Below are 19,828 nucleotides of genomic sequence, written 5' to 3' on the forward strand. Positions count from 1 at the left end.
CAAACTGTACAATATGAGGACATTACTCCCTTTTTTGATGGCCCTGTCACAACACCTAGAAAAGCCCTTGAAAATTAGTAGACATACTGCAATAAGGATGAGGGTCAAAACGCATCCTTGTAGAATCCCCCAGAAAAGGGCCCCCACCCTGGACGGCAACCATGAGAACAGATCTTGTCGTACATCCTGTGACCAAATGACCCTTGGGATTATTCTACTTATTCGAGTTTCAACTTCTGCGGTATTTCTGTATGTGCAGCATGTGTTGTTAGCCACTTGTTTGGCCAAGAGAAAACCTAGGGCAACTCTGCTATCAAGAACCACCCGAGCCAATGAATCTAGAGATGTCTGCCGGGCTGTGATGGTTTTTGCAGTGTCCTCAGTGATCTGTCCAATTGTAGCAGACAGATTACATATCACATCGTTGTTGACATAAACGCTTGCACTTGGGATGTGGATACCAAGACTACTTTGTCCTATGCTGTCCTCGTATCCTGCCAACATTTCTCTTTTAAAATGTACATAATTCTTAATTAGAGAGGTAAGATTTTGTGAGCTGTGTACAGAAAGAGGGGTTATAAAATGTCCCAGGAGTCAGGATCCTTCAAGTTGGCAGCTATCTAGGCTTCGGTGTGCCCATCCTGGTGTCGGTGGGTCACTTCCTATATCACCAAGATACAACCGGAGGGAGCGCAAGTTATTCCTCCTAAGGTGGTGTTGTTAATGTCTCCTTTTTTCAGGAGTGCAGAGACTACCCTTTCCAGGCAGGAATGGGATTCATTGCGGGCTTTCTATAGCCCATTAACATGTGTCTGACCTGTTTAACCTTTTAGTGCCGTCTGGTGTCATTGTGACTCTGAACATTTATCAAGTGTACATTCTGTGGGATTCTGGGCAGCGCATTTCTTTGTGAGAACTACAAGAGATCCAAGAGAGACTGATAGACCGTTGTCCCACAAGTGGAGATCACTTCAGATAAATTAAGGCAGGGGCTCGGTTATCTTGAGATTCCCCTGGCCAAATGAACCTGAAAGGTGAGATTTGGGGGACCAAAATCGTGAAGTCTTGGGTTCTAGCACTGTGTTAAAATCCACTGTTGGAACCACTGAGAGGGAGATATTGAAAGGTTTTGGGAACAATTGGGTAAGTTTTCCCCTCTGGCCACACTTTGAGATAGTTTGATTAGAGTGTTTCCTTCCCAGAAAGTGGCTGACACCAGTGTGGCTGTTGCAGGAGAGGGAAATTTCATGTCCTGGGATACACATGAGTCCCTGCGGCGGACCACCAACTGAAAATTCTTGGCTTCGTTTAGAAAAGAATTCAAGAGTGAGCTAAAGAAACAAAGTGAGTTTATTCAGAAAGAAACACACTCCATAGGCAGAATGCATTGAGGCTCAGAAAGTGAGAGCAGCTCCAGGGCATGGGGTTGTTGGTTTTTGGGGGCTGAGTAATTCCATATGCTAATGAGTGGGAGGAATATTCTTGCTATTTTGGGGAAGGGTCAGGATTTCCCAGGAATTGAGCCATTGCCTGCTTTTTAGTCTTTTATGGCCCACCCTGGAACTGTCATGGCGTAAGGGGGAGTGACTTTTAGTATGACAACGAAGATATAATGAGCTAAAGGTCAATGACTGGACTGTTCTGGAAGCCACCTTGGTTCCAGCTGGTTTTTATCACATCCTAACAGCTGTGCCCCCTTATTCATTTGTCCTTTCTATTTAGTGGTTGTGTCCTGCCTGTCTCATAGTAAAGCAAAGGAGGAGGACAAAATTCATCATTACTTATCTGGTTGGAGGCTTGGCTCAAAACAGCAGCCAAAGTTCTTCTAATGGCTCACAAGGCCAAGCTGGTTTTCCCTGTCTCATCCAGTTTCTGTAGGGAATCCAAGGCTTCATTCTGGTGAGCCTGACTGAGAGTGGGCAGTGAGGAGGGCCAGTCCACCGAGCTCCGAGCTGATCTTCAGGTCCTTTCTCTTTCCACAACTTAAGGAGGACCTACCTGATCACTGGGCTTAAACAGGTGTAGGGTCACGTCATCGGTGGGGTCCTGTAACTGATTGGAAGCAAACTCATGAACAGAGGTTGACATTTTTCCCAGAACTTTTACATAATTGGCAATGCAATTTCTCTTAACAAGGTGTGATTGACCCCTCCTGGGGAAACCTGAAATGACCTATGTAAGATTCCAGAGGGGCTCAACTAGAGCCTGCTTGGGGAGATAACCTGAATTCTCAACAGGGCAACAGGTAGCTCGCAAGTTAGACTAGTGTCTTGACAAATTTTGGCAATTGACTTCTTAAGGGTATGATTCATCTTTTCAGTCTTTCCTGTAGAGTGGGGTCTCCAAATGTGTGAAGTTTCCATTGGATGCCTAGGGCCTAAGAGACCCCTTGAGTTACTGTGGATATGAACCAAGCCCCGTCGTCACTTGGAAGGGTCGAATGTAATCCATATTTGGGAATTATTTATTTCAGAAGAGCCACTATGACCTCTGAAGGCTTGTCTGTTTGGGAGGGATATACCTCTACCAACCCAGTGAAGGTACCCACGAATACTCACAGATGTCAGTGGTGACCAGGACTCTGGGCATCTCAGTGAAATCTGTGTGGCAGTCCTCACAAGGCCCATTTCCTAGGTGTTGTACCCTGACCTTGGCGGGGGGGTTGGTGTTGACCAGTCTTGGGATTGTTCTTAATGTAGATCAAGCACTTTCGAGCTATTTTCTGAATGACTTGCTACAATTTTGGCCCAATCAGATATTTTTGCACCCATTGAAGTGTGGCATCCGTCCATAATGGGTAGTCTCATGTATGTGTTTGAGAACGTCTTCAAGGATGGCCTGGGGCACTAAAATGACCCCTTCAGCATAACATTTCCATCCCAGTGTTCATGCCAGGCAGAGTCAAATCCCCATTCCTTTGTTCTTTTAAGTCCTGTTCAGAGTGCTGTGGCCAATAGCTGGGCAAATTAATTTGGGGGAACAAAGGAGCTAACAGCACCTCAAAACTCTCAATTTGATCTGGCTGCTAGCTGATTGACTCTTGCAGTTGAGGCTTGGCTCCATTGGTGCCCTGGGCAGTGTATTTTTGCCACTTCTATTGGTTCATTTACTGCTTCCAACAGACTCAGGATTTTAGAAGCATGTTTAATGTCCTTCTCTCCTGCACTCCCCTTTCTTTCCAAATAGCTCCGTGAGCATGAACCACAGAAAAAGCATACCTGAAGTCTAAACGGATGTTGACTTGCTTATCCCTTCGGAGCTTCAGGGCTTTGGTAAGGGCAAGGATGTCGGCCTTCTGGGCTGATGTTCTGGCATGCAATGCGTTTGCCTCCACAGCTTCTTGGTGGGTGATGCTTACCCTGATCCGTGAAGCTGCTTCCATGGGTGAAGAGGGCAATTCTCAGGGATGGAATTTGAATTTTCCATTATGCCAAAAATGCAAATATTTACACACACAAGTACAGACTACAAACATGGTCACACAGACAGAAGATCAGATGGGGATAGCCCAGCAATTCTGTTGCAAGAAAATGGAATGAGAGAGGATGTTTGTGTCTCAGGTCTTGGGTGAGTCCCTGGGATGCACTCTGTCAAGTGAGGGTCCTTGGCTTTGTGCAGGAAAGAATTCAAGAGTGAGCCATAGTAAAGTGAAAGTAGATTTATTCAGGGAGATGCACACTCCATAGACAGAGTGCAAGCCATCTCAGAAGGTGAGAGGCAGCCCTAGAGCATGGGCTCGTCTTGAAAGGTGAGATTGGCTTAGGAGATACACATTCCATAGGCAGAATGAGGGCCATCTCAAAAGGTGAGAGGATGCAGGGTTTGAGCTGTTAGTTTTTATGGGCTTGGTAATTTCATACACTAACGAGTGGGAGGATTATTCCAACTATTTTGGGAAAGGGGTGGGGATTTTCTGGAATTGGGCTACCACCCAGTTTTTGGCCTTTTATGGTCAGCCTTGGAACTGTCTTGGCGCCTATGGATATGTCATTTAGCATGCTGATGTATTATAGTGAGCCTATAATGAGGCTCAAGGTCTACTGGAAGTCAATCCTTCTGCCATCTTGAGCTTAGTGGGTTCTAATCAGTTTATGTGCTATCCTCAATTGCTGTGTCATTCTTTTAATGGTTGTGTCCTGCCCTCTTCCCTCTTGTCTCAATTCTATTCCTACTCCCAGACAGAGGCCTCCAAATGCGACTGGCCCCTCTCCAAAGGGGAATGGACCTAAAGTGGCTTGCAATGAGCCTAGAATGGCTCACTCCCTGAAAGAGAAGTGAGCCCAGATGGAGTGGGTAGAATCTTCCCATCTTGCACAAGCCAGAATGGCTCACCCCAAAATGATACACACACACACACACACACACACACACACAAAACAACAAATAGGGTACAGTCACACAGACAGAAAATCAGAGGAGGTGTAGTTTAAAAATTCCACTCCCACTCCCAGACAGAGGCCTCCAAACAGACTGGCCCAGCTTTCAAAAGAGAACAGACTCAGAGTGGCTCACTTCCCAAAAGGGAATGAGTCTGAATGGAGTGGAGAGATATTCGCAGCCTGCACAAGCTGGAATGACTTATCACCAAGTGATACCAAATGTGAACCATACCTCCGGGTGTTTCTTGGCTCCAAACAACCTTGTGCTGGGGCAGCAGATGCCTGTCAAGGAGAGTCCTGCCGAGTTCCCTGGAGCAAAATGAACTCTAGCTGCTGCTGGGGACTCAAGCAGGGTCGACCTGTCATGAGCTCAGACTCTGGGCTGGCTCACCAAAATAGTTACATTTGTTCCCCAATGCACAGTGAGACCAAACAACCCAAACGTCAGAGTTTGGAGTAGAGACAGGTTTACTGCAGGTCCAAGCAAGGAGAATGGGTAGATTGTGCTAAAAAAAGAAGCCCCTGTACTCCTTGATGGTTTCTGGGTTGAAGTTTTTAATGGGCAAAATTTGGGGTGAGGGCTGCAGGGTGACTTTCTTCTGATTGGTTAGTGGTGAGGTAACAGGCTGTGTTCCAGGAATCTTGTGCTCAGCCTGAAGTTGTCATCCTTCACCTGGGTGGGGGCCTTAGTTCCTACAGAAGCACTCAAAGATACTGTTATATGTATTCCTTCAGGAGGAACCAGGACCTTGCCTCATGGCTGCATTATTGTTTCCTGACTGCTCCCCCTTTTGTTTCTGCATCCCCTCCCTTTCCTAATTAGCAACTGTTTAAATCTCCTCCTTGGAACTGAGGAAGGTCTAGGAGGCCTTTATCCTGCAAATAAGAAAAGGTGGACACGGACAGGCTTTTGTGCCCAGGAAGGCCCCACAAGGTCGTACTCAGTTTCAGGGGTAATCTCAAAAGTTGCAGGGGTAATCCTGGGGTGGTCATCCACTAACAGAGGGGCCCAAAAGTTCCAGAAGTAATCTTGAAAGTTGCGGAGGAAATCCCAGGGTGGCTGTCCACTAATATGTGGGGGCCTGTGGTGGCTGTCCTTGAACCAGGGCCATCCAGAGAGTATAGAGAACTCACAGACACCCGTAAGGGTGCAGCAGAGATACTGGTGGCCATTGCAGTGGGAAAAAAGAGGTTAGACGGTAAGGCGGTGGCTGCGGCTGTGGGCTGGTCATTGCTTTCTGTTAAGAAAGGTCCCAGATGCTGAGCTAACAGCCAAGGTGAAGGTTAGGCACCTGGGCAGTGGGGGAGACATTGTTAACTGGCCAGGAAATGTCAAAGATGGCCTCCGTGACTAGTCACCCGGACCTCCAGCAGCACTTAAATGTGGTCATCAGTGAGGGCGAGGTGATTGCCCTGCTCTCTTGCTGCACCACTTGGCCTAACAAAGGGGATGTACCTCTCGCTCCTCTCCACTGGCAAACCGCAGAGCATGCATTAGGAGAACAGTGGCCCCCAGTGGCTCTGCTGCTGTGTCAAAGTGAGCCTTTTGTAATTGGTTTGGCTTTTATTTTGGGTAAGTGTGTATGTCTTCAAATTCTGTTCTCTCTTCCTGGTTTTGACCCTAGTTAGGGATTACAAGTAACTTGAATGCCGAGTCACATTCCTCTGAAAGTGAGGCATGTGAGGGAGTGTGTCATTGTCTATTACTGTAGTTTGTTTAACTGAATGGGCTATTTAGAAACTGGAAAAAAAAAAAAAACCCTAAATGTCCAAGATGGGACTATTCTGACCTTCTAAAACTGGTTTTTTTATATACTATTAGAGGAAGTTAATTTTCTAGAAGGAATTGGTATTTCTCTTCCTGTGCCTTTGAGATGGAAATAACCTACCTGGGCTTTCAGGAACTTTAATTCTCTGTGATCACTGAGAGCGAAGAAGAAAAAGAAAAAAGATGACTTTTTAAACTCTAGCAGGCAAGCTGGGAGGTCTCTGTGTCCATAATAGATATATATATGTCTATGTGTACCTTATAAATATGAGGCGTCTCTGCCTCCAAATGGTATTGCCAAGATTGGTTTGTGGTTGAGCTCTGTTTAATTGGCTTATAAGAAGTTAAGCACTTATATAAATTCTCAGAAATACTGAATTGATATCTGGTATTGGAGCTAGCTTAAGCTTGTTGGTTTGATTAATACAGACAAGTATTTAGAGTCATCAGAGATAAATATAACACTTCTATTGTATGTAGGTTTTACTAGAGGTCAAATAAGACCTTATTGTATCTGTTGCAAATTTGTCAGCAGGGAAAATAACCTGATATGATGAAAATCTGAGTATATGTAAATGAGATAAGAACCTTTAGGTAAACGCTAAAGGAATAATTATGTTTTAGGAATATCTAAAATAGTCTCTCCAGATTTTGGTAATTTGAAACTAAACTAAGTTAAATGAAGAGAATTCATTGACTATCTGGGTCATTTCAAATAGGATAAAATATTGGAACATTAATTGCTGGGTAGGTCGAAGTTTACCTACCTTTATCTTCTTAGGAGAGGAGGACTAAAGCTTAAGTTTTACAATCAGGAAATGCTGGCATGACATACAGTTCACAATTACTTGCTCCTTGGTTCTTGCCAACGATTAAGATTCTTAAGGGTTAAGATTATAATGTCATAATTCTAGTTATTATAACCAAATTTCTTTATCGATTAAATTGTAATCAAATATTTAACCATGCCTTTATTTTTTGATTTTTTTAAACTGACGTATACTCAGTTCACAGTGTTGTGTCAATTTCTGGTGTACAGCATAATGTTTTAGTCATACTTAGATACATATATTTGTTTTCATATTCTTTTTCATTCTAGGTTACTACAAGTTACTGAATACAGTTCCCTGTGCAATAGAGAAGAAACTTGTTATCTATTTTGTATATAATAGTTTATCTATTTTACATATAGTAGTTAGTATCTGCAAATCTTGAACTCCTAGTTTATCCCTTCACATTCTTTCCCCCTTAGTAACTCTAAATTTGTTTTCTATGTCTGTGACTCTGTTTCTGTTTTGTAAATAAGTTCATTTGTGTCTTTTTTTTTTTTTTTTAAGATTCCACATATGAGTGATATCATATGGTATTTTTCTTTCTCTTTCTGGCTTACTTCACTTAGGATGACAATCTCCAATTCTATCCATACTGCTGCAAATGGCATTATTTTATTCTTTCTTATGGCTGAGTAGTATTCCATTGTGTCTTTATCTAATCATCTGTTGATGGACATTTAGGTTGCTTTCATGTCTTGGCTATTGTGAATAGTGCTGCTATAAACATTGGGGTGCATGTATCTTTTCGAATTAGAGTTCCCTCCAGATATATGCCCAGGAGTGGGATTGCTGGATCATAAGCCATGCCTTTTTAAGTCTTTTAAAGTCATTTATAGACAGTTATTGTACTCTGATGCTATTGCAAAAGTGCTTTACTTCAAGAGGATTCAGGAAGGACCTTTTGACAAGCACAGGTCTCTGATAAATTTTAGATTATACCACTGAACTGGGTAGGAAATTAAAGAATCCAAATGGAAAACCTGATGGCTGTTAGAGAAGTAAAACAAAAATCCAGTTATGATCTGTTCTAAACTAAAATCATTTATGGCAAGAAGTAAAGAAAGCATTATACTTTTCTGTATTTCTAAAAATGAAGACTTTGGAACCTTTGAGAAGAGAACAGGACTATTTGATAACTAATCCAGGAAGGTTAAGAAAACTTTCTTTCAAAAGGTTAAAGGATGTTCATGATTCTAAGTTTTCCCAAGAACAGGCTCCCTACCACTTAAACTCTAATGTGCTTGCTTTGAAACTAAAAAAGTAAGTGCGTCCATGTTTTTGTGATGGCTCTGGACCTACCTTCATAGCTTTTGCTGCTTGTTCTTTTGTTTTAAATTCCACAAAGGCAATGACCTCCCCTTTGGATTTCCAGTACACTTATAATGTGGTGTGCTTATATAAACATTGCCACATTTCCCAAATACTCTTTCAATCCAGTTGTGATCAACATTTTTGGGAATTAACTCCTATGATAAATTAGAAGCAGTATTAAATATGTAAGGATTTAATAACTGCTTTACTCAGAAGGTCAATACATTTTTAACTTGAATATTAAAAACAAATTTTTTTAACGAAGACTTTGGGAGGGATACAAAAGGGAAGGAAAGGAAGAAGACAGTAACACTTATCGGGCAACCAAAATGTGCCAGGTCCTTTATGTTCATCACTTTATCCCCCTCCTCTGTTTTAACTATGTTTTTTAATGGATGAGAATGCAGGATCTCCAGAGGAGATGGAGGAATTTCCAAGTCTCAGGGCTTGTGGGTGGAGGAGCAGGATTTGGCCCAGCCTGTCCTCCTTCCAAACGCATGTTTTTTCCCACTGCATCTCTCTGCCCAAATGCTCAGCGAGCTTTGGCTCCACTTCTGCTGCCATTTGGAGTTTGATTAAAAACAAAACGCAGACTACATTATCACAAGTGCTTTCAATACACATTTATTGCAAAACCACAGCACAGTAACTATCATGTCAACATAACCACATTTCCTAACTGAGCAGAGATCACCACTCTCATGTGCTTTCTCCCAAGAAGCAGGGGCTGACTGGAAGCTGCACAGAGGCTCCGTGTTGTGAGTAATGATTAGAACTCCCATTCTGAACTAGGAGTTCTAAACCATTAAACATTTAATTACCACTTTGGCAAACCAATGCACATTACCATTTCTACAATGTAACAGCACAGAGATTTTAAATGCATCTTTATTTTTCAGAATCTTCAGTATTCACAATGTGTAAAATGAAGCAGAGTTTTAAATAAAATGCTATGCCAAAACACAGTTCCTTAAAAAGACCCGATGGAAAGGAAGGAAAACCACATACGAATAATATTTACCAGTGCTTACAGTTGACAAAGAATAAAAATACTCAAGACTTCAACATTTCCTTACAAAAGTATACTTGGCCATAAAATAAAAATCTATAAAACCCCAAATATTACAAAAGTAAATGCAAAAAAACTTTATTAAAATGTAATATAATATTTACATGGTAAGAGTTATTTAAAAATGCACAGAACACTCAGAAGTTGTGATGACGGTCAGAGGGGAATTTATCACACACTCACACTTTGACAGTTGCATAGACCCACCAGGTCGCGGAGCCGGGCCAGCAGATATGCAAATCCCCAGCATAAAATCTCAGTGTGGGCAGATTTTAAACCCCCTCCCTGCACCTATCCATATTTGCACCGAATCTCCTGCCCAGGTACATGGGGTGTCATGGGAGGAGGAGCACCTGCTGTCACAGAGCCTGTATGTCACCTAGATCTTAGTGTTGCTATTTAAAAGTCAGGTTCTGGAGCTGAGAGGAATCTCAAGAGATCATCTGGTCTCTCCTCAGTCCTCTGGGAGGGTCTTGACCCTTTTACTTGCTTAGAACCTTGGAGGCAGGGAATGTGCCGCGGCCTGCTGGAGTACCCTCACTCTGGCAGGCAGAACTTCCTGTGTTCAACTGCAGCAATTTCAGCCAAAAATCATTCCCAGGGTGGACGGGCTCCCAACAGGCAAGGACGTTGTTCTTCCATAGACTGAAAAGAAGTGAGGGCTTCAGTGCAGCCTGGGGCTGGGGAGAAGGGCGCAGGGGAGGACATGAACTGCAGTGAGACTCAGGCCGAGGGGAGGCCCAAGGCTGAGGGGAAGGCCACCTCCTGGAAACCCGGGGATGGGGGTCAGCGGAGCCTGTCGGGCATGCTAGGACCCCCACGTGGATCGTGATGGCCACGGGACAACTGTAGGCTCCCGTGCCAGCAACGGTCTCTGCAGCCACCCTACCTCCACTTCCTTCCAGCTACTGCGTCGGCCTCTGCTTGCCTTCCTGCCCTGCCTACCATGTGTGCAGAGAACTGCAGATGGTGTAAAGTCAGACCAGATACACCGTGGCTTGAGAACAGAAGAAGAACAAGAAAGCGCTTGGGCTTTCGGAGAGCTTTTGTTTGTTTGTTTTGGTTTGGTTTTTTGAGTGAAAAACTCTGGTGGTTTTTTTGTTTGTTTGTTTGTTTGTTTTGTTTTTTTTGCAGAGAGTATATTTGGTTGGACAGACTTTCTGGTTGCTTCTAGGAGTGTGACTGGGGTGGAGGGTGCAGATGGAAAAGTCTGAATGGAGTAAGAGGTGGGAACTTTAGTTGGATCTAAGTCCACTTGGACTACCCAAGATTTCTTTGCATCCCAGAATTGGTATGAAAAGTCATTATTCTGGCAGAGTACACGAAACACAGTAGGGTACCAAAGGCATGCCTTCAATTACAGAACGTTCCTTTGGAGAATGGAAGCGAGAGGGGAGTGTAAAATTTATAGACTATCCCCATCCATTTTTTAATTGAAGTATAGTCAGTTTACTTGCAGACTTTTGGATAAAACACAGTTCCTCTTGGGAGATGGCGGATGCCTAGATTCCCAGTGCTTTCTCCAAGCAGAACAGGAACCTCCGCTGTGCCAGACTGGGCTTCTGAGAGGGCGGTTCCCAAATGGCCGGGCGCCCCCTCCAGGGTTCCCACCCGCTCCAGCTGGTGAGGGAGTGTGAAATGTGGAGACGTTCCCCACCTCCAGCTCCGCTACAATTCCTCTGCCCTGATTTGCTCTGCTTGGCTCCCCATCTTTTTGACCACCTCTCTCCTGCCTCCATTCTTGAAAGGTAAAAACTTCTAAGTGCAAAGGGGAGTAGCTCTAAAACAGATGACAGGGTAGGTTGTAGAATCTCCATCCCTCAAGAGCTGAAGAAGCAGTTGGCCAGACACATTGCTGGCCAATGTGCTTGGAGGCAGGAGGCGGGGCCAGATGCCTCTGAGCAGGAGCCAGTTTCGCAGTTCTGTTCTCCAGAATCTGTTTCTACTACCACTCCCTCCCTGTCCTTCTCTGCTTTTGCTCGGTAGATGTTCTAACAAATGCCTGGAGGCCTGGCTTCTGTTTCACTAACTCCTTCAGTGAGGTCTCCCTCTTGCAGGAAGGCTCTTCCCTCTGCCTAATCCCATGTCTGAGAGCTAGCAGATCTGAACTCCCTAAAGCCTTTCCACTTCTTTTCAAGCCATCAAAGCAAATTTTTCTGCCTATCCCTTCAAAGGCTGTCCAGAGGCATTTTTTACTGTATGAAAGTTACACGTCACCATACGTTGATTAGGGACAAACGTGGATTTTTAATGGCCCATGGAAACAGGATTTATAATATATTTTTCCAGAGAAAGATCCCATAGACAGCTGTAGAAATAAGCTACAAAGCTTCCAACAGCCTTTTGAGGGTGTTGCTAGCTTTGAACGACAGTTTTTATGAATGGACTCATCAGAATACAAATCTCTCTGAGGGCCAGGATACTGTCTTATTTGTTTCTGTATCCTTATGCCCCACTCAGTCAGTGCTCAGCACGCAACGGGAGCCCCAAATATACTGGTTGAATTATGAGATCCGGCTTCCTCCATCCCTGTTTTCTCTCTTTTTAAAAATATGATCTGCCTCTCCCAGCATTTAATATTGGCTATGATGAAATCCCTGCCTGGCTTTATTTTAGAATGTTCTATTATGTTCAAATTATATTATAAAGTACTCAGAAGGAAAAAGATCACAGTCTGCTATAAGATAAAAGGAGCAATTTTGTAAGAAAAAAATTGAAGTTTAAAAAAACATGAAATAAATTTCAGGACCTAGATAACAAAGAATTTCCTGGTAAAGGAATACTGATAAAAGAGTGAAGAGGTAAGGGAATCAGTAGCTGGTTCATTAAGAGTCACCTTTCCCCCAATTAGATGGAAGGACAATTACTGGCAACAGCATGCAGCGCAGAGTTGCCTGTGCCTGGGGAGCTGTATTAACCTTGAGTTAAAAAGACAACAAATATGAAGGGGCTTCTCCATTCTGAGATAAAAGAGGGTGAAATGTCAGGGCTAAGATATCAATCAATGTTTTTTCTCTGAAAAGGACAGAGGTAACTGCATTTGTCTGGGACACAAGCTGAAAGGACAGGGGGTAGAGAGGGACGGCTCCACTGGAGACATTGACATCACTTACTGAAACGATTTTCTCAGCAATAACTTATTGATCAGGAAGAGCAGTGCAATTAGCTCAGGGAAGGACTAAGAAGCAAGGGACCACCCCAACACACACCCTCAATTTTAGCTGAGTTCCAGTGGGCAGACCCCATTCCATCTACAGCAGGAGAGGTGGGATCAGTCACCTCTCCTGACTTCTTCCAGACACCTTCTCTGAGTCACAGACCTAAACAGAAATAGGTACTTATATGCATGTAAGTCAAGGAAGCGATTTTGCTTGGGACTTGTGGATGCAAGTTAGTAGGATGGGGGCAGAATTTTCCTAAGACTTAATTTTCACAAGCCTCCCAAATGATATATTTCTGGTGAGGAGGGAAGTGAATTTGGAGATGGGGACACTGGCAGTAAACCCATCTGCAGAACTAAAACCTGCCCTTTTTAGCATCTTTGGGTTTCTGCAAAGGTTTAAGAGGCCAGGACTGCTCTAGTGATGCATTAAGTGTGGTTTCGATTTACTCACAGGTAGAGACACCCGAAGGGCTCCCACAAAGTCTCCTGCCTGCTCTTCTCTCTGATGGGCTTATGTCCCAAGTTCTATAATTAGAAATCCTTCCTTTTCATGTTTAAAATTCAAATTCCTTTCAGAAAGGAAACTCAAATCCGTATGAGAATGTGTATCTTGGCATGTATGCATTTGTTAAGTTCTGTCTTCAGAGGAAGCTGGAGGTGTCAGTAATCCTCCCAAGTTCCTAAAGGAACAGTAACCCACTCTCCAGCCATGGAATGATGGTAATGTCTGGGGTTCCTCATGCCAAATTGAATTAGTGCTCCCAGATAGATACGGGTTCTGTCTATGATAGAAATTTCAACAGAACAGAATATCCTTCTCTTGAAATCATTTACGGTTAATGATGATATGAGGAAAAAATGTGGGTACCTGTTATGCATAATTATTCAGGAAACTCTCATTGGTCCTTTTTTAATTGCTAGTTCAAAAGAGTATCTGCTTTTTAAAATCTGTCTAAAATGTCCTGGAAGGTAGAAACATCTTTTGTTTTTCTGATTCCCCTTCACAGGCACACACTGCACACATATAATAACTCTGTATACAGAATGAATGATAGGATGAATGAAGTTAGGAACAGTGGATATGTTGACAGCCTGAGAGTTTCCATAACTGCCTGGCTCCTAGAACTCGTAGCTAAGTGGGCCTTCCTTGTAGAAGCTCCTCGTTTGTTTGAAAAGGTCATGTATAACTGTGAGTTAACTGTAAGTACTGGTGGAAAGGTATTGCCCTCATGTTGTCTTCTCACTTTCTGTTGTGTGTGACCAAATAGGTGTGTATCACATACTGTCAATCTTCTCAGTAAAAAGGACCATCTACTTGATTCCTGTTTTAGAGGTGAGGAAGCCAGTGTCCAGAGAGAACAGGTGACCTTCCCAAAGCCCCAAGGGTGCTCAGCAGGTGCCCTGGAAAGAGAGACTGAGACCCAGGCCTCCTGACTCCCAGGCTGGTCATCTGTTCATTTCTCTGACAGCTGTTGTGCCTGCATTAGTCTCAGAGAAGCCTTGTCTCCTAACACCTGTGTACACGTTGAGCCTCTGCTCTCACTCTGTAAAAGATCTGCATAGAATTGGGCCACTAGAGATGATGTTGTTGCAGAGAAACTTACGATTCTTTGGTGCCATCACTTATCTTCTCAACTTTCTGCTGTCTGCAGCATGGTGTGCCTCTGCTGAGATGGAGAGCCAAGGAAACCTCGTCAAGAAAATCTGTCTGACTTTTGGGGATGAGCCATTCATTTTCTTCTCTCACAGTGCATGGATCTTAGTGGGTGGCATAAAAACGGAAACTATATTTCCAATAAGAAAAACAGTATCGTATATTGGAATTCACCAGTAAAGTTCAGAGTATGATAGAGCTTGACGGCACATCGTGAGGTCTGTGAAATGTCTCCGTTAAGCACTACTACACTGATACCCAGTCATCCTGAAGAAAAATAAGGATCTCAGAAACTCCTGCCCAAATGTTAACGCCAACATGGTTTTAAGAAACAGTTCCTGAGATAACTTGATATACCTATGTATGTGGATGCAGAGAAGAATTTCTGCAAGGATTCATAGGGATGACCTCTGGAAAGGAGAATGGATTAACCAGCACATGTTTCTACAGAGGTAGACTTCACTTCACTTTCTCTGTGCTGGGTATTTTAGAATTTACCTTCATGTATTTTAATTTTCAAAAATTTGAAAGAAAGAAATTTTACTTAAAAGAATTTATCTGTGGTTAACACATTGATCACTTATGGAAGGAATGTTGGTCTGGGAGTCGGGTGACCTGCTAAAACTAAGCTGTTATTTAATCTAAAAGGTTCTCTTCTTTACTTACTTGGAAAATGGGGTGATTGGCTTAGATCATCTCTTTGATTCTACAGTCCTGCCACATAAATGGGAAGAAAACCAACCTGACCTAGAGAAAGTCTAAATTGTAGTTTAAAAAAGTATCATTTTCTAACATGAAAGCCAGTCAGAAGTGTCTCCAAGTCCTTCTTGCCATTTTGATCAAGACAGCAGAAGCCTCACTGGGAAACCAGAAGAGCTGGGGGACCCCGAGGGTGCTGTGACGCAGGGCTGACCTTCCGGCCTCAAGCTCACAACGTTCCAAATCTACAATGCTTAGAGGTAAAATGGGTTGATGTGTTTTTATCGTTTTACCAAGGTTGCTGAAATGAATTCCATGTTTTGTTTCATTTTTTTAGTTGGTTAAAAAAAATTAATTCTTCCTTGTTGAATGAACAGAACAGCTGGGGTGGGGTGACTTTCTGCTCTCTTTTTGAGTGTGGGCTGAGATGAAAAGCTATTGTTTAAGACCTGCCATGTTCCAAGGTACAACAGAAAGACTACATAAGGCAGGTTAGTCCATATTCTAAAAGGGCAACAAATAATAACTATAGAAACTTGTTAGTGACCTCTGTAATTCGCTTCCTGTTTCAGGGGAATATTCTAACTTATAAGACTTGGCTGTGGGAAGAACTGCTCAATTTCCCTGGAGTACCTGGACATGCTGATGTTCTGCTCATGCTAGTGTCTGCTCCGGAGGGGGCAACCTGGATGTGTGGCCTTATTACTAGCCAGCCCTGGCACTTAGGGAGGAGTTGAGGGTGAAGAAGCCTGTGCCAGGGAGTCAGTTCAAGGAAGAGGAGATCAGGATGGAGCTGAGGTCAGATTCATGCAAGGGTTCAGAAAGCTGAGGGACAGGGCAACGAGGACAAGTGAGGAAGCTCAGAAAACTGTTAGGCAAAACAAGGGGCTGATGTTTCAATCCTGACCAAGAGCAAACTAAAATTGTTTATAAAAAGTAGCATGGTTCAGAGAGAGATTTAGGGCCACGTCCTTGCCTATACTGTCTGCCCACAGCCTCTCTTAGTCCTACCCCCTGGCCAGAGGTGACCACCATCAAGGGTCTCTTAAGGGCCCTGATATTAGTTCCAAGAGGACATCTCCGAAGTTTGAGGTTCCATCTGAGCTGGGAGGACACCAGAAAGGAAATGAGTGCTCAGGATGGCCAAGATGTATACTTACTGAGCAGACAACTCACTGCTATTGAGCAAAAACTGCCCAATGGATGCTGTTAAAAGAGCACCTAAGAATCTCCCTGTCAAGTTTAGCTCTTCTTGGATGGGCAGCACTTCCCCCACCCCCCAGTATTGCTTATATTTTCTAAGAGACTGGCAAACTGTTGATATATGGACATAAGCTTTATCTCGTTCTCTTCTGCACAATTATAATGCCAAATTAAAGTGGAATTCTATTTTTCCTATATTTATGAAATAGGTCTGATGAAATTTTCTCGTTTTCTACATATTTCTTTTTTAATATGGCATTTTCTTCGTATCACAGCTTTTGCACTTGCCTGGTAATATGGTATAGCCACGGTAATTCCTGTCCTTATTGTTTTAGGGACAAATATGGAATTAATGTGATTTTAAACATTAATTTAAGGCTAATTTACTATGCAATTGCATTTGATCTTGAGTTTCAAATGAAGCTTATGCAAACAGCAAGAAGAATGCCTAGATTTTAGTAAGAATAGTAAAAAAAATTAAAAAATTTAAAGATGAATAGATGAGAATGTAATCTCAATTTAAAATTCTTAGCTTGAATCCCTCATTTGAAAGGCTTCATAAAGACAAGCTGTAAACATTCTCAATAATTAAACATGAATGTATGATCTGTGATAAAACTTGGCCTTTAGGACATAGATGCCTAAATATATAAAATGGTACTTGATTCCGTCTTGTTATTTTATTAGCTCCGTCCCCCAGTGAAACGCATGCATTTGTGTATGTAATTGTCTTGCTCCTATACCTCCACCATGGACCATATTAAAAAATGCTTCTTCCCATAAACTGTGAAGTATTCACTGATAAGCCGCAGGGAACTTACACTGTAACATGTCCTTACCAATTAATAACGCTGTTGACTTGGTGTATGAGGAATGAATTATTTATGAGAAAGTTTTCAGACTGTGTCACTGCAAGCTAAGACTTAGAGATATTACAGCACCATCAGGGTAGTGATGAAGAAAAAAGACGGATTTTACTTAAAAACCAAACAATCGCCTCACTTTAATGGCATTTTATTCTTAAGCCCCATAGTTTTTGAATATGAAAGAGTATTCATGAACACCCCAAAATGTCCAAATTAAGCTGCAATTCTATGAGGTAGAGAAAAGCACGGCTTTGGGAGTCAGAAGATGTGAGTTTTTATTAGCTTTACTCTTGTCACTAACTAGGACTGTGACATTCAGCATGAGTCTTTACCTCTCTGGGACTGTTCCTATACATTCTAAAATCAGCACTTGATTAGTGAAGGACTGAGATTTTCTTCAGTTATAAAATTTCATTAGGACTCAATAATGTTTTTAAAGTGCAAAGATAACAGCTGGTCTATTTTGATGCATGTGAGAAATAAAAACAAAGTAAAAAAAAAATTTTTTTTGGAAATATACAGGTAAGTAAATAACATGTCATCCTCCCCTGACCCCTGGAGCCTTTTGGTTCTATTCCTATCAGGTTTGGTATACGAACTTTTGATCACTTAAAACAGTTGCAGTTTGTGATCAGAATAAATTATGTGCTGGAGGGGTAAGTGGATGTAAATGAGACACAGGGAGGCATCTCAGCTCACGTCTGCTAAGCACAGTGGTTTGGTGTCCGGGACAATGCAGGGATTTTAAAGCACTACCCACTTGGGATGTCTTTGAACTGGTCATTTATGTAATATTTTTTAATGTCGTTCTTTAAGTTACAAGTAGAATGAACCATAATTAAAATGCTCTGTATGAGAAGTCTTACAGCAGAATTTTATACAGCAATGTCCTCAAGCACAACAGTTCTGACTAAAACCAAATACGTCATACTTCTCTCGCCTTTCTGCCTTCATTCTAGACAGGAAAGGGTGGTGGTTATTTTAGCACCATTGATATCTGGACTGCCTGGCTTTCACTCACATTCTCAAGAATTCTACTTTACTTTCATTTGTATTTAAGAAGAAAGACAAGGTTTATTTCTCCTCTTTAGCAAGTCTCTTAGTTCCTTCAGTTCTTGCTGATAGGTTAGCAGGGTGGTTGGTTAAAAGGGGGATGGTCTAAACGTGACTGAAGACAGATGTTAAATTTGAGGGTTTTCTTACTTTCCAGTGGCACAATTTAGGCTCTCAGAAGGCTCGGCAGGAACAGAATCCTTCTCTAGGACCGAGGTGAGTTACTGCATAGCCTTCATCTTCCCAAGGTGGGAAAGGAGGGGTACTTGGGACTCTGTGTGCCAGTGTGTGCGCGTGTGTGGAGCTGAGGAGAATTAAGTGCTGACCAGGTCTCTTTAACGGTAGTGCACCACCCTGGCTAATGGAAGGAGCTGACTTACACTCTGCCTGTCCAGAAAAAGGCAAATAAAATATATACTTAGCTGACAAGGAAGACGCAAGTGAGGAAAGGAGAGAGGGTTGGAGGAAGCTGAGAACAATGAAGGTAAAATATTATTCTTGGCTTTTCTGAGAAAGTGTTTGGTTTTCCCGTGTCAGAGGCATTACATAAATGTGAATAATGGTAGTACTGTAACCACCCCCCCCCAGAGCATGTTTTATGTCATAGTGAAATACATGTCTGAGAGCTGACCAATCAGTGTTATTTTTGAAAAAGCTGTCATCCCACAGAAAGAAGGCAGGTCCTGGCAAAATACTGCCCTCTCAAATATACTGACTCCATGGAAAACTGAATAGAAATACAAGAATGTAATTCAGAAATCACTCAACAGGTTTGAAAGTTTCAATGTTATAAATTGTTATTTTCAAACAAGGGTCATTTTAATAAAACGTAACCCTGGTAAATAACGGCTGGTGCTGGATTTCCCATCCCATGCCACCACATACACATCTGCCCCAAGACACATGATGTTCTGTGGGATTTGTCATTTCACTTTTAACAAAGTGCTAAATCAGAACGGAATCACATTTTTTCATACAGTATTTAATGCGACTATAAGAAACACTTAGTCACCTTTAATATAATCATTTAAGAGCCTAACAGATGCAACTGTATTTCACAGAAACAAGGATAAGTTTAAGATCGAGACACAAAGTATGCGCTCTGAAGTTGCTGGAAAGCACTTGATCACCATAATTAAGGTGGCCAAAGATCTGACTAATTAAAAATAAGGAGTCATATAAGAAATGGCTTTATTAGAAAAAACGTAGTGTACATGTGGCTAATTTCTATCATTGATATACCTCTTGGCTATTTTATAATTAAAATCAGAATCAGGGTTTAAACTTCTTTAGAAGTTAGTGGCATTTCTTCCTATTCTGATTGTGACTTAGGGAAGGAGTTATCTTCATGTGATAGACACCCTTTATTTCTTTCCATAATTACAATTAGTCCATCAGTAGTTTAGCACTGGCACAAAACAGAGGGAATTATTTAGGTAGTGCTTTCTGTGTAAGACATCACACTTCTAACCCCAGACTCAGGCACAGGTATGCCACTGACAGTTTTTAAACCCCCCTGTTATCTCTCAAGTCCCATTATTATTACTTAGTAGTAATTAAATTAATGCAATCATCTGTAACCTAACAAAACCTCTGAATGAAGTTTCTCTCTCCTCCTCTTTTTTCCCTGTTAGATGTGCAATTCCAAGCAAATGTGCAGTATGCAGTATTGATTTCCAGTCTCTTTTTAAACTCCGTCAAGTCTGTGCTATTAAACTGAGACAACCACATCAAGATAGAGTCTGTCATAGGATTCCCTGAAGCACAGAATGAGGAGAAGACTGAGCAAACACGACCCGGGAAGGCACCAGTTGAACCAAGACAACTCTG

General features: G+C 42.3%; 1 protein-coding gene across 2 annotated transcripts in view; it reads right to left on the reverse strand.

Moving 5' to 3' along the window:
* Positions 1-8,899: 8,899 nt before the first annotated feature.
* SLC49A4 (solute carrier family 49 member 4) overlaps positions 8,900-19,828 on the reverse strand; it is a 78,870-nt gene continuing 67,941 nt past the window's right edge. The window contains exons 9-10 of one of the 2 annotated variants that reach the window (XR_010384232.1): positions 14,128-19,825; positions 8,900-10,005 (exon numbers count right to left, since the gene is read on the reverse strand). Coding sequence is in view for 1 of the 2 variants with exons in the window: in XM_010981530.3 (XP_010979832.3) it covers positions 19,710-19,825 (116 nt within the window). In the remaining variant the exon portion in view is untranslated. Of the gene's footprint in view, positions 19,826-19,828 lie in introns of both variants that reach the window. The other variant, XM_010981530.3, reaches the window with a different exon arrangement.

Source organism: Camelus dromedarius, chromosome 2 (genome assembly GCF_036321535.1).
Source record: "Camelus dromedarius isolate mCamDro1 chromosome 2, mCamDro1.pat, whole genome shotgun sequence".
Taxonomy (NCBI): Eukaryota; Metazoa; Chordata; class Mammalia; order Artiodactyla; family Camelidae; genus Camelus; species Camelus dromedarius.